The sequence below is a fragment of the Myxocyprinus asiaticus genome, chromosome 15, assembly GCF_019703515.2.
Source record: "Myxocyprinus asiaticus isolate MX2 ecotype Aquarium Trade chromosome 15, UBuf_Myxa_2, whole genome shotgun sequence".
Lineage (NCBI taxonomy): Eukaryota > Metazoa > Chordata > Actinopteri > Cypriniformes > Catostomidae > Myxocyprinus > Myxocyprinus asiaticus.
In genome coordinates, this window is record NC_059358.1 from 25,976,863 (window position 1) to 26,003,338 (window position 26,476).

Below are 26,476 nucleotides of genomic sequence, written 5' to 3' on the forward strand. Positions count from 1 at the left end.
CAGATGCGTGACGCGCTCTGAGTGAGAAGCTGCCATCTGATAAGCGGCAGCTATCTGTGCCCATTATCCATGCCCACTTGCGTTTAACAATCACGTAGCGCACTTCCGGGCATCTCAGAGAAAAATCAACCCACACTCCACACAAAATGCTCCAGTCTTATAAACGGCAGCAGCCCTCAACACACGCACGAAACTCGGCACCCACCCATGCATTACACGGTCGCGTGGCGCACGTTACCGAGCATTTCTCAGTATGCTAAAAAAACGCTAGTGTGCGGTTATACATTCCAGTTCGTGACACAGCCGCCTCACTTCAACAGCGTTTTATCCTTCACGTTACAGTGCAAGACACACCCATTCTATGCTCCGAGGTAGTAAATCTCCTTGTGAGAGATGCAATAAGGGCCGTTCCCTGTACGGCTCAGAGAGAGAATGTCACAGCTGTTATTTTCTCATCAAAATGTAGAAAGACAGTAGCCTCTGGCCTATCTGCATCTGTGACATTTGAATTGAGCCCTCTTTGGGTTCTGTTCATAATGATCACATACAAACAATTCTCTCTCTTATGCTTGCACGCTCATAAACCATATCTTAGTGAACTTATTAACACTGGCTCAGGCCATTCTTGAGAATTTGCCTTGCTTCCCCATTACACACACTGTGCACAACCGCTTCCCAATGGTGAGCAGCACGCTATCACAGTTAGTGTCAAATATAAAGCGCCTGCTATCCCGTTACGTGAACATGTGGCTGCCGCTCACGGGCATGTCAGATTAGGTGCTAAAAATTATTGAGCACTGGTATTCGATCCAATTCGCAGGCAGACCGCCTCGCTTCAGCAGCATTTTGTCCTTGGCAGTTCTGTCACGGGACGTGCCTGTATTACATGCAGAAATTCACAATCTTGCAAAAGATACGATAGAGATTGTTCCGAGCTGCCACACCCGCAAAGAGTTTTACAGCTGCTACCTTTTCTTTCTGAAGAAAGGCGGCAGGTTTCTGCCAATTTGAGATCTGAAACACTTGAACAGCGTGCTTGCAAAACGGCCATTCAAAATGTTAACTCAGAAACAGATCTTATTGGACATCTGCCCACAGGACTGGTTTGCGTCAATAGATCTAAAGGATGCGTACATTCATATCCGAATTGTACCGCATCACAGGCTGTTCTTGAGATTCGCGTTGAAAGGGATGACATATCAATTCAAAGTTCTTCCCTTCAGATTGTCTCTGGCCCCGCTCACATTCACGAAATGTGTTAATGTGGCGCTCGCCCCTTTGAAGATGAACGGCGTGCACATTCTGAATTACCTGGACGATTAGCTATTACTGGCCCAATCAGAGGCTATGCTATGCAAGCACAGGGACTAGATACTTCACTATTTGAACAGCCTGGGTCTAAATGTCAACTGAGCGAAAAGCACACTTTCTCCCAGCAAACAAATCTCCTTTTTTGGGGTTCGACTCGACTCCATGAGCATGCGTACTCACCTCATGAGTGAGCGTGTCCAGACCATTCACCAGTGTCTGTTTGGTTCAAACTGGGGAAAGCATTTCCACTGAAGTCTTTTCAGAAAATGCTGGGTTTTATGGCAGCAGCATCCGCCGTCATACCGTTAGGTCTTTTACACATGAGACCTCTCCAGTGCTGGCTCCAACTCCATGTACTGAGTCACACCTGGAGTTGGGGGCACCATGACTAGCTGCTGCTTGGCTGCTCTAGCACCATGAACAGCTCCAAACCTTTATCAGTATGGTGTGATGCTGGGCCAGGTTTTCAGATGAACGCGTTGTGACCACGAATGCGTCAAACATGGGTTGGGGCGCGCTGTGCGATTGACGCCCGGCTTTCGGCACTTGGACAGGTGCGAAATGGGTGTGGCACATCAACTGCTTGGAAATGCTAGCTGTCTTCTTAGTGGTGAAAGCTTTCCATTCCGACATAGTGAATCATCACGTTCTGATTCGGTCAGACAATATATCAGTGGTAGCATACATAAATCGCCAGGGCGGCACTTGATCGCTACCAATGATGAGGCTAGCACAATGCCTCCTTGTGTGGAGCGTGCACCATTTCCTTTCCCTGCGCACGACACAGAGTATGTTCCGTGCCCTCTGAACTGCAGAGTGGACATGCTGTCGTACCAGGTACTGATGCTGGGGGAATGGAGACTTCATCCTCAGACGGTTCTGAGGATTTGGGAAATATTCGGCAAAGCGGACGTCAACCTGTTTGCCCACTGCCTTCTTTGGTACTCCATGTCCCAAGCCCCACTGGGAGTGGATGCCTTGGCCCACAAATGGCCGATGAAACACAAATATATGTTTCTCCCAGTACATCTCCTTCACTCTGTCATCAGCAAAGCTCGAGAGGACAAGGAAAAGGTTCTGTTGGTTGCACCAAAATGGCCCAACCAGCCATGGTTTCTGGAAATGATGGAGATATTAGGCGGCCCTCCATGGGAAATACTGATGAGGAGGGATCTGCTCTCTCAAGCACAGGGCATGATTTGGCATCCCCAGCTGGAGCTGTGAACCTACACGTATGAACGGAGCACAACAAATGAGCCCGAATTGGCTCAGTCTATAATGAACACCATTTTTCAGGCTAGAGCACAATCTACGAGACACCTCTATGCACTAAAATGATGTGTGTTTGCGGACTGGTGCTCTTCATGCAGCAAAGGCCCAGTGAATTGCTCCATAACAGATATCCTTACTTTCCTTCAAGAGTGGTTGGACGCAGTTCTTACTTCATCAATGCTTAAGGTATATGTAGCGACCATCTTGGCATTTCATGCCCCAGAGACTGGCTTCTCTATCCTTAGGGGAGCGAGGCGCTTGAACCCCCCTCACCCTGCTACGGTTCTAACATGGGACTTAAATATGGTGCTGAGGGCGCTCACGAGCCCCCCGTTTGAACCATTTGAATCCATTGAGTTACTTGTGCTCTCTTTAAAGACTGCACTGCTGTTGGCTCTGGCCTCAGTCAAATGGGTTGATGATATACAGGTGCTGTCGATTGACAGTTCCTGTCTGGAATTCAGTCCGGGGCTTTCAAAAGCCACCAACAAACCAAAAAAAAGGCTATGTGCCTAAGGTGCTTTCCATGCCCTTTAGGGCTCAGATAGTGCTCCTACAATCTTTCTCTTCTCCACTGTCTAATTCAGATGAGGAGCAGTTAGCGCATTTATTATGCCCCATGCGGGCATTGCACACGTATGTGGAGCGCAGTTGCCAGTTTAGACTGTCAGATCAGCTCTTCGTTTGTTATGGAGGATGCACAAAAGGCATGTCTGTCTCCAAACAAAGGCTCTCTCACTGGATCGCCCTCTCTTATGAAACACAGGCCGTGAGATGCCCTATTGGCATAAAGGCACATTCAGCTAGAGGCATGGCTTCCTCGTGGGCATGGACAAACGGTATATCCCTACAGGATAAATGCTTTGCAGCAGGATGGTCTTCGCAGAACATGTTCGCGAGGTTTTATAACCTAGACGTGGCGTCCATCGCTTCGTGAGTCCTCTCTGTCTAAAGAGCTACTATTCCATCACCCAGCGGGTGAGCCTGAGCTCCTTATTACGGGTGGGCTACCTGTTATAAGAATAAAACCTCCCTCCCTACCTCTGGTTATGAAGGGGTTAAATTATTCTGTGTGTATTATATGACTCATATAGATCGTCAGATTAAGATTAACTTCCCAGGTCACGTGACGCCATGCAAGAAGCAGATGTGTGAGCGACGAGCGCACTTTGCTAAATTGTTAATTATTTTCATGTTATAATCTGGTGAAATTTGATACACCCAGTTACACATTTGCTCTTTGAGGCAAAACATGGCAAAGAAGTCAAAATCCTCGGGCTCTGGAGACATTAAAAGACACTTACATGTTCAGGATGAAAGCCCTGACAGGCCTACAGACCGGGGACTTGATTTGGATGGTGCGGCGGGAGAGGTGATCCAGTGTCAGTTGTCCAACATGTCGGTGATGTTGACGAAGGTTCTCGCTGACTTGGAGGATCTCGCTGTAATACGTCGATCGATTACGGCGATGGAAATAAAATTCTCTGATTTAGTTACAAGAGTGACTGATGTTGAGAGATGAATCGATTGTCTGGAATCTTCGGAGAGGGAATTAACCGCTAATCCGCCCACGACCAAAGTTGATTTGGAACATCTCCTTGAAAAGCTTGAAGATCTTGAGAATAGAAGCTGCAGGAATAACATTTGAATTGTTGGAATTCCTGAGCATGAGGAGGGCAGAGATATGGTGAAATTCCTAGACGAGCTTTTCCCGAGTCTGCTCAACATAACAGGCCACAAGCTGGAAATCGAGCGAGCTCACAGAGTCCCAGCTCACAGATTTGCTGAGGGAGATAGGCCCGATCGATTCTGGCCAGATTTCTGAGATCACCCGATAAAGATCTTGTGTTGCACCAGGTGAGGAGCAAAAAGAAGCTTTCTTGGAAGAACCATAATATTTTCTTGTTCCCGGACGTTGCGAGTTCGACAAGAGAGAAACGCGATCGGTTCGAGGAATGTAAGAAACTCTTACATCAGCGAAAGATCACTTTTGCTCTGATGTTTCTGGCCAAACTGAGAATAGAAACGAAGGACGGTCGCAAAGTATTTACATGTCCCAATCAGGCAATGTCTTTTATTGAATCAATGGGTGAGTAAACCATTGGGTGTTTCTCATGTGAATGGGTCGACTCGCTGTACTTACTCTGGCTTTTGAGGAAGCTGGGCATCATTTTGGTTTCTTTTTTCTTTTTGCGTTGGCTCCGCCGAGCGCCTGGAGTTTGTTTTGTGAATAACACTTTTCCTTAGAGAAACTTTTGCATTGACAAATGATTACTTTTGCATTGAAGTTCCTGACCAGTTTGAGAGTGGACACTACGGATGACCGCAAAATATCTACATGCTCACACAAAGGATGTCTTTTATAAAGTTGACGGATTGTGTAAGTCATGGTATATACATTTATATGGCTTCCAAGTGAATTGACTCTACCATCCGGGGGAACCGGGTTGCTGGTTTTGTTTCTTTTTATATTGGTTCCGTATAGCGGCTGGAGCTTGTATTATTGAATAACACTCCTTTGGAAGAGCTGTGGATTAATCTGTTCGTTCTTTGTGCATTATTCCTCCTGCTGGCTGGAGTTTGTTTTGTTGAGTATATTTACGGGACATTGGAATGATTACGTCATCCGCTGAACTCATAACAGCCAGCTCACTGAACATTCGTTTGTCTGTCCGAGGAATCTGAACAGTTTTATATCAGCTGGAATTTGTTTTGTGGAAGATCACACCTTTGAGACAGTTCTGTGAATGAATCTACACTTTCTTTGTGTTCATTCTTCCTATTGGATGGGGTTTATTTTACAAAGTATTTTCTGTTATGTACTTTTGAGCAATCTGATGGCAAAGTTGTCGTGGGGGCTCGTGGGCATTCATGGACCTTTTGAGTTTAGAGGGATTGACGCCGGTTGGCGCTGTTGTGCGCGGGGTTAATGCAAATCGTTTTTCTTTTTTCTGTTTGTTTTGTTCGGGGGGAAGTTCGGGGTTTGACTGTTTCACTAATGGGGAATGTGGTCTGTATAATTTTGTTTTTGACACACAATTTATTTTTTCTACTATATCAAAATGTCAAATGTTAATATAAGTGTACTATCTCTCTCCACATACAATGTGAATGGGTTGGGGCACCCCATAAAAAGAAGGAAGGTTATTTCTTTTCTTAAACGTAAGAAATATGATATAGTGTTTCTTCAAGAAACACATCTCTCCCAGCAGGAAGCTGAAAAATTTGGGAAGATATGGGGTGGACATGTTTTTTTTTGTGCTGGCTCAAGTAAGAGCAAGGGAGTCATTATATTGATTAATAAACATCTACAATTCAAATGTCTCAAACAGACTAAAGATAAATTAGGGAGAGTCATTATTGTTTTAGCTGAAATTCAAGGGCAAAGGTTGATTTTGGCTAATATTTACGCACCTAACGCTGATGATCAGGGCTTTTTTATAGATCTTGAAGGGATGCTGCAAACTGCTGGCACCCCTCATGATATAATACTGGGAGGAGACTGTAATCTTTTGATGGACTCAGTCCTTTTGCTTCCACAGTGAAGCAAAAGTGTGTAAACCCCCTAGAGCAACATTGACGCTTCACAGGATGTGTAAAAATCTTGGTTTTATGGATATTTGGAGACTTTTGAACTCATCTGGTAGGGACTATACATTTTTTTCATCAGTCCATAAGATTTATTCTAGAATAGATTTTTTTTTAAATATCCAAATCCCTCATTTCATCTGTTGTTGATTGCTCAATTGGAAATATCTTAGTCTCAGAACATGCCCTGGTGAGTTTAGAGGTGTTGCCATATACAGAAAAAAGTACACCTTAATGTGTCCCTTTTGCAAAATCCTGATTTCCAACAAATGTTAAAGACTGAAATCAGTGTTTATATGGAGACCAACTGGTCCTCAGTATCCTCTGTGGGCATGGCTTGGGAGGCACTTAAGGCGGTTCTTAGGGGTCAGATCATACAGTATGCCTCATTCACCAACAAATCCAAAGCACAAGAACTTGTGGAGTTGGAAGGAAATATTAAAAGTGCCGAGGCAGAGCTGAAGCGCCGTATGTCATCTGATGGCCTCCGAGAATTGAAAGTGGAGTTTTGGTTATTCAGGGCAAGACAGTCATACTTTGAGTCGGGGGACAAAGCAGGAAAACTTTTGGCTAGATATATAAAGCAGAGAGAGTCTTTTTCTACCATTCCCTCAGTGAAATCTGCTGGTGGTGAAATATTTACCTCAGCCATTGATATTAATAATGCTTTTAAAGAATTCTACTTTGATCTCTATAGTTCCACGTCTTCGTGGAAGACGTCTACTGATGAAGATATTAGGAAATTTGTGGAACCATTAGATCTCCCTAAACTGACGACTGAGCAAAAAAATTATCTTGATTCTGAGATAATCTTGGAGGAGCTTGATGAGGTAATTAATGCCTTGCCTACAGGCAAGGCTCTGGGGCCTGATGGCTTTTCCTCTGAGTTTTTCAAATCTTATGTACAGAACTGGCTCCACTTTTGTTAGAAGTTTATACGGAATCATTAAAGAACGGAAAGCTTCCTCCAACCATGATGCAAGCCCGGATCAGTCTGATTCTTAAAAAGGACAAAGATACAAGCGAGTGTAAAAGTTACCGCCCAATTTCCCTGATCCAGTTAGATGTAAAAATTTTGTCCAAAATTCTGGCTAATCGATTAAGTAAAGTTATGACATCACTTATACATATAGATCAGGTGGGGTTCATTCGAGGCCGTAGCTCTTCTGATAATATTAGGCGTCTCATCAACATCATGTGGTCAGAAGCGAATGATCAATCTCTGGTCACTGCCATCTCACTTGACGCCGAAAAGGCGTTTGATATGGTAGAATGGGATTATCTTTTTAAGATTTTGGAAATGTATGGGTTCGGGAGTGCATTTATTGGTTGGATTAAGTTACTTTATAGACACATTATAGCAGCGGTACAAACAAACGTGTTAATTTCAGATTATTTTACTCTGGATAGGGGCACCTGGCAGGGTTGCCCTCTTTCCCCATTATTTTTCTGTCTTGCCCTGAAACCATTAGCAGCCGCGATAAGAAAGGAGGATGATTTTCCAGGGGTGATTGCTGGAGGTGTGGCGCATAAGCTTCTGCTTTACACAGATGATATTTTATTATTTGTCTCCAACCCTACTAGATCTATGCCTTGCCTCCACAGAATTATTAATCCTTTTCCAAATTCTAAGGATACAAAGTCAATTGGTCTAAATCAGAAGCTTTGGCTTTGACAGCGTACTGTCCAGTAACAGTCTTCCAGCCGGGTGCCTTCCAGTGGCCCAAACAGGGAATTAAGTATTTGGGAATTTTATTCCCAGCAAATTTGTCTGATTTAGTCAGAGTTAATTTTGATCCCTTTAATAAAAAGGTTTTCGAATGATGTGGACAGGTGGGCTTCATTACACTTATCGATGATTGGGAAGGTTAATGTTATTAAAATGAATTGTATTCCAAAATTCAACTACCTGCTACAGTCTCTCCCTGTAGATGTCCCCCTCTCTTATTTCAAGAAATTTGATAGCATAGCAAAGTCCTTCATTTGGAATGGTAAGCGTCCCAGGTTGAATTTCAGTTACAAGTTACAATAGGTTACTTAGGCCGATTGACAAAGGTGGGTTAGGCCTACCCAAGATTTTGTTTTATTATTATTCATTCGATCTTAGACATTTGGCTCATTGGTCACTTCCACCTGAGAGAGCCCCTCCCTGGTTTTGTATTGAAAAGGAATTTCTTGCCCCTATCTCGCCACTGCAAAGCCTTTCGAATAAACTAGCTGAAGAGGTTAAGTCGCACCCCGTTATTTTGCATTTGCACTCGATATGGACAAAAGTGTCCAGAGTGTTTAATTCGGATATTTATTTAAATGTAGCCTCGAGCATATGGCTGAACCCTAAACTATGTATTAATAAGTCCCCTTTCTGTTAGTCAGATTGGATTATGAGGGGGGTTAATACACTTGGTGACCTATATGAGAGTGGAGTATTGAGATCTTTTGAAAATTTGATTCAACATTTTGTGATTCCCAGATCTCAATTTTATAATTATTTACAGCTGCGCCACCTGCTCTGCACTGTTTTTGGGAGTAGCACGCACCCCCCTAGAGTGGCAGATACTCTGGGAGTGGTGATTGCTGCTTTTGGGAAGGGTCATGAGGCATCAGTGTATTACTCCCTGCTAATTCAGAGTCTGGGGGATGGAGCTTTACATTTTCTCAAAAGATTATGGGAGGAAGATTTAAATTTGTTATTGGAGGAGGGAGTGTGGGCTAGGATTCTAAAAAACATAAAGTCTGCATCTAGAGATGCAAGGGTTTGCCTTATGCAATTTAAGATTTTACATAGATTTTATTGGACCCCCTCTAGATTGTATAGGCTTGGTCTTAAGGACACACCCATCTGCAGGCGATGCCATTCTGAAGATGGAGACACCACCCATATTTTTTGGGGGTGTCGTAAGATCCAAGAATTTTGGCTGGAGGTGCAAAGTTTTGTGTGTGATGTGTTGGGCACTCAGGTCTCGTTCTGCCCCAGACTCTGTATTATGGGAGATGGGGAGGTCATGGATTTGGAGGATAAATACATGAAGGACTGGGTTTTGACCAGTGTGATGATTGGTAGGCAGGTTGGAAGTCGGATGGAGCACCCTCGTTCCCGGAGTGGTGCGCAGAGATGGCTGCCTTCGAGGAGGGGTCAAGCATAAGGATGGGAGTTAGGGATTCTTACAATAAGAAATGGGGCAATTACTTAGCATTTTTGGGGGAATCTCGAGGAGGGGCGGTGGAGGGAGTCATTTAGTAATTTCTTTTTTATTATACTTGATTATTGTATTTTATTTTATTTTTGTTGTTGTTTTAGTTTTGTGTTTTGTGTGTGTGTGTGTGTGTGTCTATATTCTATTGACCACAGGGGTGTTCGTGGGGAGGTCAGGGTGGGGTGGGAGTTTGATAGGGGGAGGGGATATAGTGGGGGTTTAATGTTTAAAGTGATAAAAAAAAGGATTAACTTCCCATCTGGTTTTCACCATGTGGGGTTATTCATTTTTATACACACTTGAAGAAATATCAAAATAAGTCACCGCCTGAAGGGTGTTTCTACTGTGTTACATCTTAGAGTATGATGCTGCGTTGTGCAGTGTGATGGGATTCTATAGCGTTCAAATGCAATGTCGAGTGAACTGAATCGATAGGGAACATCTCTGGTTACTCATGTAACCTCGGTTTTTCTGAGATGAAGGGAATGATACATTGCAAAACTTGACTACTACTTCAGAGTTTTGAGGTACAATCATACGTTCTTGTCCTTCAGTCAGAAAATTCTGAAGAAATGGTGTTTGAGCGCCCGCTTATATAGGGCAAATGCGTGCCTAAAAGGGCAGCGCTCAAACACCATTGCCAATCATAAGATTGCAGTTATTATACAAGGGCTTCAACTAGATTGTGGAAAAGGAATTCTCCATAGCGTTCAAATGCAATGTCTCGTTCCCTTCATCTCAGGGAACCGAGGTTACATGAGTAACCGGAGACGTTCTGTGTGTGTGTGTTACATGCCTGTTTGAGAGGAAAGTTAATTATAGAGTGTGTAGAGCCTGGTTGATTACAGTATGGTGGATTGGGAAAATGTGTGTTTGTGTATGTGTGTGTGAGGTTGTCAGTCTGCGGCTGTACAGATAACAGGATTAACTCTCCCCTGACAGCCAGAGTACAACAGGGAGAGAGAGAGAGAGAGAGAGAGAGAGAAACAAGAGAGAAATGAGGGAGGCGAGGAGGACATAAGAGACACTGATAGGGTTGAGGGATTTATGGAGAGAGAGAGAGAGAGAGAGAGAGAGAGAGAGAGGGAGAGAAAGACCCATGGTTGTCATTATGGAGAACACTTACTAACCTTGTGTTTTACTTGTGCTGGCTGGCTGTCAGACTGTCCTCTTGCTCAGTTCACTAAAACTACAGAAAACAGGAGCAGGGTGATGTGGGAACATAAGTTTTGGAGCAACACCTGTTTGAAAGAGCAGGAAACGCACTTTAGAGAGGCTCCTGGAAGAGCACAAGGTGACTGTTCCCTGTTTAGCCCCGACTCTTAATTACTGCAGCACTGCTGAGACTACCACACAATAGTCCAGATCTGCTCCGCATGGACCACTGGCACCCAGTTCTTCATTTATATAAATCAGAGCTCTGCCGCGCTGCAGATATGACCTCCACAAGGGCTCACAGCTGCGCTATACCACCACAAAGACCTGGATATATCCCTTTAATTCTGAGACAGGACATATCTGTGGCAGAGAAATGACACTGAGTCACACATGAAGGCCCAGGCATGAATAGGCCTACCTCTATCTGGTGTGTGTGCTGTTATCACGCTGCTTTATTAATTAGATAATAACCAGGGTGGCCAAATCAGGCCTCAGTGGGTGAGACCTTTTTTTGTAATTATGCCATGTTCCTGAGAGCGAGAGAACGGTGAACTCCGGATCTGTTGTCAGGGGACTGTGAATCCTCCTGAGGAACAAATCACACAGGGGAAGACTCCGCCATGCAATAATTTGATATTAATGAGGAGAGGACAGGGGAATTAATAGTGCCGTAGCAAGGGGAAGACTCGGAAGAATGAGCTCAATTGAATATACCCACCGCCACACTTCCCAACGTCATTGGTGAACACTATCCACCTGCCGGGAAGAGTGATGGGCCTGCCGCACTGCCGCACTAACCTGCCTCGCATTACTCACATTGTGGACCGGTAATTTAACACACACAGATAATAACGAGGGCCCACCGACTGCTTGCGCACACGGTGGCCACAGTGATTACTGCCTGAACACGCACTCTCTTGGGATCTCTGTTGTCAGCAAGGTAAATTAGTTCTGCTTCTCCCTTACCTTTTGACACATTCATACAAACACAAAACCTACAGACTCCCACAGAGACAAACAGGACTAAAGTCTACAGAAAGTCTTGCACACCCAAAAGCACGGCAGTGTATTTTGAGGACACATCCTTGTGCACTCCTGAAGTACAAAGTACATAAAATGTTGTTATTTTAACTTAAAAAAGTAAGTGTTTGTGCTGCCTTTAAATTTTAAGTTGTGTCAACTTAAGATGGAAAGTTGTTTAAATAGAACATAAAGTTGACTTAAATCAATATAACTTGTTAAATGAGCTTAATATATTTTGAAGTACTTTTTTAGTTCAACCAATTGTATTCTAATTCAATTCAAATTGAATATAGAAGTTCAACTCCTTATATTATAATGTAATACTGCGATAACCATAGACGTAGTTACAGCTATTACATTGTCAAAGATAAAATTAACTACCATATAATGGTAAATGACCAGCTGATGATCAGAGACCAATGTGTGATCCCTCCATCATAATCAGGTTTATACTTCTCAATGAGACACACATAGGTCTCACACAAACTACAATGATGGTGACAATCAACAAACACAACAATCAACAGTATAAAAGCAGCAAACAGTAAAAAAAAAAGAAAAAAAAAAAAAAAAAAAAGGAAAAGACAGTAACACTGAGATTTGCATAATGCATTCATGCTGCAGTGCATGCTGGGAAAATGAATACATGAGCATGATGTGTGTACTTGTCTTGACTTATATTTTTTACTTATCACAATTTCAGCCAACGAAAACCTGGAAAACTGAGTTATCTCAACAGGATTAATCCAGGGCAGTTATTCTAACTTTACATTAAGTTATTATAACTAAAGGGCAAAATATTTTTTTGCAGTGAATCTGAAATGGATACTTCATACCTTCTTCTTAGGGTTTTGAAAGCTAAACAAAGGTACAAAAGGCTACAATTAAAAGGATAAACACACATAAAGTATGCGGAAATGGACAAAAACACATTGAGAGAGACAAAAGAGACAGATATTCAAAGAATAGCCTCACCGGATAATTCTTATTCTTGGCCTAACCCTGCTGATAGAGCTGACAATCAAGGCAACTTCTTTTTCATGAACAACCAGTTTCTGAGTAGGAGAAGTGGGCGTGTAACAACTGAGAGTTCTGCCAGAGAAATGTTGTGTTCAGTGGGTTTTAAATGCATCTGCACTGATGACGTTACTGAGCTAGTTTTTCTAGTTAATCAAACAACAATGTCATTTGGTAATAATCCCAACAATAACATTATTATTTATCATGAGATTTGAAAAAAGTGTGAACGTTTTCACATTGATAATAATACATTTACAACACTACTATTAAAAAATATAGCATTAAATAAAGCAGTAATAAAAAGTCATACAAAAAACATTTAGATTTTTTTAGTTTATAGACCAACAATGGAGAAATGTATTGCAGTAGCCCATACACTAAAATAGCATAAGCTTGGAACACATACAGTTAACAACAACAATGAAACATGAGTTAAACTTGGATTTAAACACGGTTGCTTGAGCTAAAAGTTCACGGAAAAAAAAAACGAAACTCTAAAGACTTTTGTTCCAGTGTGTAGCTGTCACGCTGGGCAGCGCACCTTCAAAAACTATGGAATGTCTGCCCCGCCCCGGGGTTCTCTGATTGGTTCAAAGTTTCAACGGCCACACCCTTGTATTCTGGGTCCTGCCCAGCATCGCGAGCTGGTCACTCCTAATCACTGTCAACCATCAACGGCCGTGATTGAGAGCGTCCCGTGAATACAAACACACTTTTCATTCCCATGGATTAGAAGTTTGGAAGAGTTGTCAGGCTTGGACCTTAAAAAACAAACAACAACAAAAAAAAAAAAAAAACATATGTTGGAATTACATTTGAAGACGAAGACGGTGTATCAGCATAAAGTGGAATACTTTTCCACATCTTAAGGAAATACTGAACTTCGAAAACGTCTCTGGAATACAAGGGAATAGCGAGAACTTTGTATTATTAAGAACTTTTATCACAGTTCAACATTTGTGTTATACGTTTTGTAACTTTATTGTAAGATAAAACATGCAACCTCTTACAACTTGTTGTGTTTAGTAACTAGAACATGTCACTGTTCCTTTGTAAAAAGGTTGAGGGTTTCTAACGGACAAAGCAAATTTGTTTTTTCTTAGTTGGCTCAAAATTGAGTCTGCATCTTAAACTCTGAGCGTTTCATCAGCGCCCACAAGGGCTTGGTCGACTTCAGCCATGAATGTGCCAAGGTGCTTTGGAGTTTGCGCTATGATGAGACTTCTGGCGCTGTTTATACACGTTTTATCAACGACAGCAAAGAGACACGTTGTATACTGGAACTCTACCAATACAAGGTAAGATCACAATTACATTTAATTCATACTCATCGTGTTGACTGTTTCCAATTAACCTCATTACGCACTATGCGCTGCGGTTGCGCCCCCTGTGCGTAATTCAACGCGTTGTTCACTTTATTGGGCACGGCAGGAGAGCAGCCTAGTCAGCTCAGTGCTGAAATGGGAATGTGAGGTGACTAAGCCCAAAAGCTCTCCCAGATCTGCGTTGCTTCTTGTCTGAAGCCTAAAACACATCTGCACCTATTAACGGGTTTAACTATAAGAACGTGTCCTCCCATGCATATGTCTGCCACACACTCAAACTGTCATAGTTTGATGACTAAAATACACTCATACATTGGAATGTATTATTTTATACAAGGATTAGTGCACACACACACAAACAAACACTGTTAATGATCTTGTGGTTCTGTATTCCAATTTCATTAATTGGGATCAAGGGTCAGAGCTTTTGTATCTGTTGGAGGGAAATCAACTACTACATGCTGTAAAATCCATTGACCTTCTGCTCTTTACAGTCTAGTGAAAAGTTCCTCAAGGTTTGATCATTTTGTGCTGCATGTAGGAATAAATCAATGGTAATGATGTGTGCATATCAGCTCTCTTCCTGTAGTGTTACAGAGCTATCTTCTGTCTTGGTCTGTAAAGGTTTAATTGGTGTCATTTGTTAGACTGATGGCACGTTCACCTGCCACTCCATGTGTTACCCAAGTCTGGATTGGCTGTGGTGGGTGTAAAAGTGAGCCTGCAGGGCCAGCTGTGCTCCACCCCTATCGGTATGACTCAAAATCAAACAGCAGCTGCCCATATGGACTTCTGTTTCAGAAACGGGCCTCTCTGAGACTATTAGTTTGAATCCTGCTGCTACACACAAATATTTAATAGAATGTTCTGTGTTCAGTACAGGTTAATCTCTATCTAAAGCTGTTGTCGCATTATGTTGATTACCACAAGAAATAATTTCAACTCGTCCTTTGTTTATCTAAGTATCACGTTTACATTACAATGGAAGTCAATGGGCCAGTCCCATTAAAGGAATACAGTAGTGATAAAATTAAAATTCTCTCATTATTCACTTACCCTGATGCTATCCCAGATGTGTATGATTGTCTTTCTTCAGCAGAACACAAATTAAGATTTTTAGAAAAATGTTGAAGCTCTGAAGGTCCTTATAATGTAAGTAAATGGGTGCCATTAGGCTGCTGGCTATTTGATGGTCCAAAAGGCATATTTAGGCAACATAAAAGTAATCCACATGACTCCAGTCGATCAATTAATGTGTTCTGAAGCAAATCAATAGGTTGGTGTAAAAAACAAATCGAAATAAAGTTTTAATTTAGTTTTAAAAAAGTGCTTCCTGCCAGCAGTCGACGCATCATTGATCAAGTAAGCATAAGAAGTGTCTTCACACGAGAAGTCGGAAGCGCATGCTTTGTAAACGAGAGGAACGAATGTCATGAAAGAGTTAGTTCATTTCAAACAGAAATACAGCACTGAGTGGAAGCAACGATTTAAAATGAAAAATGTTTTAATTATCGATTTATTTCTTACACCAACCTATCGGTTTGCTACAGAAGATATTAATTGATTGACTGAAGTTGTGTGGATTAATTTTATGCTGCCTAAATATGTCTTTTGGAACAGCAAATAGCCAGCAGCCTGATGGCACCTGTTTACTTACATTTATAATGACTGACAGAGCTTCAACATTTTTCTAAAAATCTTAATTTGTGTTCTGCTGAAGAAAGACAGTCATACACATTTGGGATGGCATCAGGGTAAGTGAATAATGAGATAATTTTTATTTTGGGGTGAACTATTCCTTTAACACTAAAATACACATTATTTTAAAAGTATGGCCTCAAGACGCTAACATGATTTTAGTGTGATAAAATTGTTTACTAACCATGTCTGTGTAGTTATATCCAATATGACATAACAGCAGTAAACCCTGTAATCTGATAAACGCAGATAAATCCCTGATTTTATTACTAAAATCACATGTATGATGTTTACATTTTGTAGCTATACTTTTGAAACAAAAAATTATTTTAGCATTTTCAGACTGACCTCATTCCCTTCCATTGTTAGTGCCTTTACTATATCTCATATACCAGTTTAATGTGCAGAGACAACTATACAAGTAAGTAATTCTTGGGTTGATTCCATCAAAAAGTATTAAAAACTGTGACTCAAAACATGGGTCTGTCTATTTGACCTGTCCCAACCAGCCTGGCACAGCAACATTGGCTTAACCAATAGCATGAATTTTGGGCGGGGCTCTCTTATTGCCCAACCAATGCTGTAAGGGACTGTTTGAAATAGTCATTATTTTGGCTTAGTGCCATTAGTGGCGAAGAAGTTACACACTTCACCTTTAAAAATACATGAAAATGTTTATTTAATTACTCATTCATTTTATTTCAAGTGTTAGTCATGTTTTTTTAAGGTTTCACTATTTGTTTTATGGTTTTCTTAGTTTATTTTTGCTTTGGAGATATTAATTTCCCCTTAGCTCATATTGGCTCACTGATTTTTGCATTCTGATTCAGAGTTTAGGTATAGTCATTTTTAGTCTTACTGTGCATTGATGTGGCTTATTAACACAGATTTAGTCTGGCGTGCACAGGTAAAGGCATTTGCAGCAGGCTAAACTCCGACTCCTCTTCTTCAGGGTTCTGTTCAGCGAGCCTGCAAACAATCAACACATTGTGCACACATTGATTTGCTGTTTACATAGAATAGTGCTGCATAACCAGATTAATGAATCTCGGTCGTGGGTACATGAGTGCTGCAGGGTAGTCATGTTTTTATGACAATGTTTCATCACCTTTAGCTTGCATTGTTTCATCACATCAGTACTTTGGAAAGAGAGGCAGAAAGACTCACAGAATAATCCAAGGTTTCTGTCTGCCAGTGTGCCTAGTGCATGAGTGTGATATTTCATATTTTTCCTCGTATCTCTCTTTTCTTCATCCAATCTACACTCATGCTCTTTCATTTGTAACTGAGCTATGAGGAACATGTTGCTTTTCATTTATCAGTTGACGTTTTAGATGGTCTGCCAGGTGGATAAAGCTTATCTGTCACGCTTGCTTTCTCAGCTATCCCCTTTATTTCCTCATGTTTTCTCATACTAGTCTTAACCAAGAGGTTTAAAACCTAATGCAACAAGTCTTTCTAACTTGACTCACAGACACAATACCATATGTTCGAAAGGCAAAGATTTAGTTAAACATATCAGTGAAATCTACAGTGTGCAGAGCCAGCTTACTTTTTATATCAGTGCGTGTGTGTGTGTGTGTGTGTTCATCTTTCTGTGTGAGTCACTTACTCAACAAGTTTGGACACATTTCTAATACTCTGGAAATACCAAGAGCCTCTTTCCCAACACCTCCCTTTTATGTCTTAATGGTTACGTGATTCAGATTTGCCTACAAAGTACAGAGTAGTTTTTAATTGCTCATTTGGAAATAAACCATAAATTAATACCCAAGGAACTTTAAGTAATTTCAATTGTGTTTATGCATAATAGACTCAATTGTGTACTTGTATGGATGTTAATTCATACATACAAGCACAACACCCCAATACATACACCCAAAATACTAATGTAGTGTTTTTTCTTCGTCTTTGAAAAGAGAGGTGGGATCGGACCTCATAGACAGCACGGGGACAAAGGCACCTATGCGCATGCAAATTTAAATTAACGCTTGAAGATCAGCTTTAATTATGCTCAATCAGGGCTGCCATGATTGGCTCTCTAAGCATGTCTCACACTTCGAGAGGCCTGCTCGGATAATCTCCCTACTACTTTTATAAATCATTAACCACAAAAGATTGTGAACTGCAATCAACAAACCTACTCAGAAATAATCACAACCTACCCTGTATTTTTTTTTTTTTAAGGATTAAAAAAAAAAACTCCCTGCTGCTTTTTCTCTTGCATGCTGGTTATTATGTGGTCGGCTGTATGGCTTAATGCATCTGGATTGTATAATTATCCATATGAATGGAACTATATTTACTTTCTGTTTGTTTTCGCTTGCCCCTCCCAGCATCTGCCCTTACCTTCAGTAATCTACAGTGCATTGTCATGAACAGACGTTTCTAGATAATGTAGATGACCCAAGAAATGGCTCATAAATCAAAAAGAAAATGTTGTGAAAAACAGGACATTTTCCTCACTCCTGTACCCGACAACCTCAAGTATTTCCCTTATCACATTTTTTCCTGCTATGTAATTCTCAAATATGTTCCATGAAACTTACCATTTAATCAAAACATCTACTACAGTTAGATACAATCTTCAACCTGGTCTCATACAATAACATTACAGCTACAGCTGTTGCTACAGTTTTGCTACGATTTTTACATGGCTCGTTGTACGTAACGTGGCACTTTCCTCAAAGTGAACACTAGAGGTGCTAAAACAACAATTACTTTTATACTGTTTCTCACAAATCACGAGTAAAACGGCAGATTAACAGTTCATAAAACACTTACCTTTTGGCCTGTTTCTCAAATCTTATGACATCTAAGAGAGCTGTATACACATGCGATTAATGTAAATCGTTTAACACGTTAAATCGCGTATAACGCATTTACCTATTTGACATTTTATTTAGCTCCGTGTGAGTTCTGAACACTAGTTGAAATAGGGCGAAACATTTGCAATGTGTCCGCCCGGGGTCATTACACTGATGCACAAAACACACACACAACAGTGATTCTGCATCAAAGTGATGGAGAAAGGTACTCTTAGCTGTATATTGCAAAAATGTTGCCAGTCACTTAATTTTCATGAGATCAGGCTGAAAATCAGCCTACAAATGGTTTACTTATAGCTGACTTGCATATTCAGCTGAGATATGAGAGAATTTTAAATCTGAAAAATAACACGCATCCCCTCTTTTTTTTTTTTTTTTTTTTGTAACTTACATGCTTCTTTCTTGGATAGCGCAGTTACTTTTCTGTATAACACCATTTTCGAAATGCCTTTACATATGTAATTGAAAAATTGCTCAAAACTGTACACATTTTCCTCAGTAGTTCTCCTATCAGTCTGAACTGTAAAGGCCATCTGGCCCGCTGGGCATGAAGAGAATCTTACTGGCAGACTACGTCTGGTCTCTATATAGACACATTTTATGGCCTGTTGCCAGTTCGCTGAGGTCCAATCAACTACTTTAAAGAAGTCATAGTTGATATGAGTTGATAGGCTGAGCTGATGGACTGAACATGAAACAGATATAATCTTATAAAAAAGGTTCTGAGCAGTCGAATTTGGCCAAAACTGGCAGGGATAACCTTTCAGTGTATCCCAGAGAAAGTCATATTCTGTCACCTGTTTAATATTGTAATTTAGTGATTTAGTGAGTTTCAGATTTGTCTGTGTGATTGCATAGGACCGGCTACCCAGCTGTCCTGCTGCATACAGTGAATAGAAAGTTTCCATATTTGCTGCCTTGCCTGGATATTTGGCTAATATCCCCCATACAGATGTTATCAGCAAGTACACTCCATTATCTCACACCTACACATTGGCCAATAGCGCTTCTCTCAGCGTGACCACATCAATATCACTATTCCTATCCTTTGCATGCCTGTTTTTCTGTGTGTGTGTTGCATCATTAGAGACATATATTGCTAGTCTCTATGCCAGCTAGTGTCCTGAATGTGTCTGTTGGGAGATAAAATGAATGTTTTTAAGTGAATATTTATTTGTGGGCAATGTGTACATGCCTTTTATGGTATCTATAGAAACGGGTTGAAATTTTTAAATGAAAGTAAATAGCAGTATTGTTGTGGTCTCTCTTGTCAGTTTACAAGCAAAATGTGCATGTATGCCAAGACAAACCCAAGAAAAAAGCAACATCCTAAAAAATTAATATAAGATCACCTACCTAATGCTATAGAGGCTTTCTTTAGGGGTTTGTTCACACTGGTGAGTATTTGATGAGGAATGCAGGGGAGGTGTAAACTGTAGATGTGGCCGTGGTCAAGGATTTATAGTTGAAAACAGTTTTTCTAACAAACTGCCTAACCTCAGGGTGCCCTCTTGAAAATACCTCCGACTCAGTACTAGGTGGGAACACTTCAATGGGAAAACCGAATTATTGAGGGATATGGGGATTTTACTGTGTTTGTGAAATCATATTAGCCTGGCTGGGAGATATTGCATTTCTAGCATCGCCTGTTGTGAGGCATCAAATGTGGACCGGAAATCTCATTGTTTTGGCTTTCAATATTACACATGCAGAATTGTGTTTAAAGAAAAAAAGCTTTTTTCTCTTGGGAAACACACACACAAATATACTGGCACACGCACACATAGCTTTCTTTCCTGTGTAAGGATGTTAAGGATGCCCTCTCTCTTTGTTGAGACTTTGATCTTGTTCTGTGTCCTCCTTTTGCAGCTAATGGACATGTATTATCTGTGAGACAGGAGTGCCCTGCTGTGATACACTGTTTAAGCTGGACCTTTTATAGACCTGTGCCTGCTTGTGCTCTCTTGTGATGTCTGTGGAATTTCAAGAATTTCTCCTCCACTTTCTCTTTCTCTCCTATGTTCCATGACTATCAATTCCAAATTGCCCATTCCTGTGCTTTTCCCATGCATTGTTTTAGTTATGTCTATATGCGTTCATATTTATCTTTACTATTTTGTATGATGTTTTAGTAATGATTTCTCTGTTTTCTAAAAAAAAAAAGTAATGCTACTAATAGGGATGTACCGATACTGATATAATTATTTAGAATAACATGCAGATACAGATACCGATAGCTTGGTGGTTCTAGTTCTTTTAATGCTACTTTGTTTCAAATCACTGATAATTAAATACACAACTTAGAAAGAAATGTAAATACTAACTTTGTCTTTACATGTCTTCCATGTTTCAGAGTAACTGGTTTCAGTAATAAACAAAACACTGAAACAAAAAGCACGTTAACTCATATTAACATTCTTTATACATGTTCTTAACTCACAATGAGGGGGCTTTCACATTAGCACTTTTTGGTGCCTACCTGGGTTAGTTTAACATCAGAGTTCAGTTCGTTTGGATGATGTGTGAACACTGTTTTCTGAACTTACATGTCAGTTTGAAAAAGTGGTCTGGGGTACAGTTCATGTGAGCTCCTCTGATATGAACGCAATCGTGAAAGTGAACCGCTGTTGATGGTGTAAAATTTGTGCCTTTGCATGCTCCCAATCACAGTTATTATGCTATAATACATTTGTCATACCTGCTTGTCTGTCAAAATAATTCTTTAGCACATTTAATGCATCCGCAGCAGACAAACACAAATGTCGTACTTTGCATGGAAGGTTTTGGTGGTAAATCCAAACAGACAAATTTTAATACTTCACTCAACACAGTGAAGCTGACTTCTTCTCGAGTTGTTACCTAATTACAGTGGTTAACAGCTGCCGCTTGTACTTATGTTGATGACGCAATCACACCGCATTTCGGACCCAAATATTATGATCAGAGACCGGCAGGGGGAGGGGGAAGGAAACAAACCTAGTGTGAAAGCGCTCCAACTGAATTCTAAATGATGAAGCTTGTCCATTTAGTTGAAGCAGCCTCCATTTTAGATTAAATTTGTTATATTGCTTATTGTGTGGAGTTTTAAGGTGAGTAATCAAATTAGTTGTGTTAAAAGTTTTAACAGTAGTTCCACTTGTGAAATTCTAGCAGTGCAAAGCTTACAAATTACAACTCTGCTGTTATTGTCACAGTAATTCCACACAAAAGATATTTTCTTTCACACTAGATGCAAGTACATTTTTTGGCACATTTTTCTGCCCTCTTTTGACAGAAACTAATCGTCCATGATTATCAGCTGTTTTTAAACAATTGACAGATGCCCGATAGCGCAGATAATTATTTTCATTGGCTGATACCAAGGCTGGCTGATACAGATGTTTGGCTGGTATACATCGCCGCATCTCTAGCTACAAACTGTTGTGAAGCTGTAACTCTTATCATTTGTATTTTTTATTGTGCCCAGATTTTGATTAATTGCTTAGTAAACGTATAGAAGGAAGACATTTTAAGTATATTTTCTTCTTATAGGGTCATTAGGGGCAAAGCACCAAAGGTGCATAGGCACCTATTGTATCCATTAGTATTATTAGGGGTCAAGACCTGAAAGGGCTTTTTGTTAGTTTTCTTCTTCTTTTTCTTCTTCTTCTTCTTCTTCTTATTGTTCTTATTCTTCCTCAATGGGAGTCTATGGCAGCCCCATGAATGCTTCATAGAAAAATTATGAAATTTGGCACACTGATAGGGGTGATAATGAATAGCCCCCATTAAAAAAATTGGGACCTCTAGGACAAAATCTATAGTGGCAAAATTGTCAAAAATTCACTTTTATTTTGTGAGTATCTTTTGAACTGTTTGTCCTAGAAACAATTTTTTTTGCATCTGATTACTCTCCTCTTGATGATTCCAATGGACCCCTTACATTAAAACTCTGCCCGTTATAGTGGTCACCATATTAGATTATGACATTTACAGTTTAAACTTTTTTACATCCTTCAAACTTGGTCTGATTGTCCCAAACAATGGCTCAAAATAATCTTCAGACTGAGATGCACAGAAACAATACTTGTTGACCCCTCTCCAAACATAGCGCTTATGGTTGTGACCATAAAGCTCTATTTTGGTCTCGTCACTCCAAATTACAGTGTGCCAGAAGCTGTGAGGTGTGTCAAGGTGTTGTCGGGCATATTGTAACCGGGTTTTTTTGTGGCATTGTCTTCTTTCTGGCAACTCGACCATGCAGCTCATTTTTGTTCGAGTATCGTCGTATTGTCCTCCTTGAAACAACCACACTGTCTTTTTCCAGAGCAGCCTGTATTTCTCCTGAGGTTACCTGTGGGTTTTTCTTTGTATCCTGAACAATTCTTTTGGCAGTTGTGGCTGAAATCTTTCTTGGTCTACCTGACCTTGGCTTGGTATCAAGAGATCTCCGAATTTTCCACTTCTTAATAAGTGATTGAACAGTACTGACTGGCATTTTCAAGGCTTTGGATATCTTTTTATATCCTTTTCCATCTTTATAAAGTTCCATTATCTTGTTATACAGGTCTTTTGACAGTTCTTTTCTGCTCCCCATGGCTCAGTATCTAGCCTGCTCAGTGCATCCACGTTAGAGCTAACAAACTCATTGACTATTTACACACAGACACTAATTGCAATTTAAAAAGCCACAGGTGTGGGAAATTAACCTTTAATTGCCATTTAAACCTGTGTGTGTCTCCTTGTGTGTCTGTAACAAGGCCAAACATTCAAGGGTATGTAAACTTTTGATCAGGGCCATTTGGGTGATTTCTGTTACCATTATGATTTAAAAAGGAGCCAAACAACTGTGTGATAATAAATGGCTTCATATGATCACTATCCTTAAATAAAAGACATTTTTTTTTTTTTTTTTGCATGATCAGTCCTATTTTCAAAATCAATGCCAAAATTTCACAATTTCTGCCAGGGTATGCAAACTTTTGAGCACAAAGAAGCAAAGAAGCAGCCACTGCTCCAAAACCACCATAAAAAGCCAGACTACAATTTGCAAGTGCACATGGGGGCAAAAATCTTACTTTTTGGAGAAATGTCCTCTGGTCTGATGAAACAAAAATTTAACAGTTTGGCCATAATGACCATTGTTATGTTTGGAGGAAAAAGGGTGAGGCTTGCAAGCCGAAGAACATCATCCCAACTATGAAGTATGGGGGTGGCAGGATAATGTTTTGGGGGTGCTGTGCTGCAGGAGGGACTGGTGCACTTCACAAAATAGATGGTATCATGAGGAAGGAAAGTTATGTGGATATATTGTAGCAACATCTCAAGACATCAGCAAGGAAGTTAAAGCTTGGTCGCAAATGGGTCTTTCAAATGGACAATGACCTCACGCATACCTCCAAAGTTGTGGCAAAATGGCTTAAGGGCAACAAAGTCAAGATATTGGAGTGGCCATCACAAAGCCCTGACATCAGTCCGATAGAACATTTGTGGGCAGAACTGAAAAAGCGTGTGCGAGCAAGGAGGCCTACAAACCTGACTCAGTTACACCAGTTCTGTCTGGATGAATGGGCCACAATTCCAGCAACTTATTGTGAGAAGCTTGTGGAAGGTTACCTAAAAAGTTTGACCCAAATTAAACAATTTAAAGGCAATGCTACCAAATACTAACAAAGTGTATGTAAACTTATGACCCACTAGGAATGTGATGAAAGAAATAAAAGCTGAAATAAATCATTCGCTCTACTATTATTCTGACATTTCACATTCTTAAAATAAAGTAGTGATCCTAACTGACCTAAATGTCAGGAATTGTGAAAAACTGAGTTTAAATGTATTTGGCTAAGGTGTATGTAAGCTTCTGACTTCAACTGCATGTGTGTATATGTGTGTGTATATATATATATATATATATATATACACACACTACGTGTCTCAAGACATGGGGCATGAGTCTCAAGACACTGCGCTCGCGAATCGCCCTCGTTCTGAGGGACGATTCAGCCTCCTGCACCCTCCCACTCTGATGGATCACACAAGATGGCACGGCGGGGCCGTGAGGCCGAGCAGGATGAATTTTTGGAGGACTTCATGCCAGCATATGCCCCGCGAGCCCCTCAATCTCCATGCAACGCGTCTATGCTGATACATTATGTGTGTGACGAGCTCCGACCCTCTGAAGGAGCGTACGGCCTCGTCTCATTCGGCAGTTCTGACGCTGGGGATGATGATGACATCTCCTCCAGAGGAACCTACACAATCTCACCTTGATGAATGGTTCCTGCAGTCCGGATGCCGTGAAGCGAATGCGTCTCATAGATCTGCCCCATTCTTCCCTGAAATTCATAACGAACTCTCAATATCCTGGCGTGCACCCTATTCAGCTCACCCACACAGCAATTACCTCCTCTCTAATGTGGATCACGGGGAAGAAAATGGTTATGCCCCCCCCCCCCAAAAGAGGCGGAAGCGACACATCTCTGTCCGGCGAGTAGCAGGTCGTGGAACTCCCGCCCCGTTCATGTTTCTAAGTCGTGTTGACTAACGTCCGCACTGGCTGGAAGAGCATACTCCGCGGCAGGCCAAACTGGTTCAGCACTCCATGCGATGACGGTGCTCCAAGTTTTCCAAGCTAAGCTCCTCCAACAAATGGACGAGCAAGGCTATAATCCAGAGGCGTTCAAAGAGCTCCGCACCGCTACGGACTTAGCGCTGCGAGCCATGAAATTCACTGCACAGGCCATTGGCAAGTCAGTGAGCAACCTGGTGTTTTTGTATAGTCACATCTGGCTCACCCTCATGGAAATGCATGACATGGGAAAAGCTGCCTTATTTGATGCTCCGGTGTCTCCAGCCGGACTTTTCGGAGGCTTTGTGAATAGAGTTGCTGAGTGCTACATCACGACTCGCAGGTTATGAGACATTTTATGCCAAAACGGAGCAGTACTTCATCACAACCGGCTCGCTCCCACTCTGTCTCGGTCCAGCCCCCGGCTAAAAATCCCACACCAGCAGCCTCAGCGGCGAGCTGCTGGTAAAGCCATGCAAGCTGTGGCCTAAACAAAGGCAACCGCCTCAGCGCAAGCCCTGCGCCGAATGGAAACCCCAGCTGCACAGCGAGCTGTTTAAGCTCAGAGCCCGGAGTTTCACATAAAGCTTGGAGGGCAGTATGGTGTTGAATGCTGAGCTGTAGTCTATAAACAGCATTCTCACATAAGTGTTCTTTTTTCCAGGTGGGAGAGAGCAGTGTGTATTGTAGATGCAATGGCATCATCAGTGGAGCAGTTGTTGCAGTAAGCAAACTGCAATGTGCAGTGATGGAGGCAGCACAGAGCAGATGTAATCTCTGATTAGTCTCTCAAAGCATTTGCTGATGAAGGGGGTCAGAGCAACAGGACACCAGTCATTTAAGCAAGTGATTTTGGATTGCTTTGGAACAGGCACAATGGTGGACGTTTTAAAGCATATGGGACTACAGACAAAGAGAGGGAAAGGTTGAAAATGTCTGTAAAAACACCAGCCAGTTGGTTCACACATGATCTGATGACGCAGCCCGGAATGCCGTCTGGACCCACGGCTTTATGGATACAGAGATGACGGAGAGTGAACTAACCTCTGTAGCTTCGGCTGCGAGAGCTCTCTCCACGAGGGCTGTGTTATTTCTCTCAAAACGAGCATAAAAAGTATTCGGCTCATCCGGGAGAGAGGCAGCAGCGTTCACGGTGGAGTTTTTATTCCCTTTAAAGTCCGTGATGATGTTAATTCCCTGCAACATGCTTCTAGGGTCGGTGGTGTTGAACTGTCCTTCAATCTTGTTCCTGTACTGACGTTTTGCTGTTCTGATAGTTTCTCGGAGGGCATACCTGGCTTGTTTATGCTCCTCCGCGTTCCCGGAATTAAAAGCGGAGGTCCGCGCATCAAGTGCCGCGCGAACATCGCTATTAATCCAAGGTTTCTGGTTCGGGTAGATCTGTATTGTTTTGGTCGGAACAACATTCTCTACGCACTTTCTGATGAAACACGTTACGCTATCAGTGTAAAGCTCGATGTCGTCATCAGAGATGGACCAGAACATCTCCCA

At 41.4% G+C, this 26,476-nt stretch overlaps 1 protein-coding gene across 1 annotated transcript in view; it reads left to right on the forward strand.

Moving 5' to 3' along the window:
* The first annotated feature begins 13,240 nt into the window (after nt 1-13,240).
* The window catches only part of si:dkey-246i14.3 (ephrin A4), a 77,263-nt gene continuing 64,027 nt past the window's right edge, over nt 13,241-26,476 (forward strand). Inside the window, exon 1 of the mRNA XM_051718792.1 lies at nt 13,241-13,864. Within this exon, the coding sequence (XP_051574752.1) occupies nt 13,746-13,864 (119 nt within the window). The 5' untranslated portion in view covers nt 13,241-13,745. The remainder of the gene's footprint in view (nt 13,865-26,476) is intronic.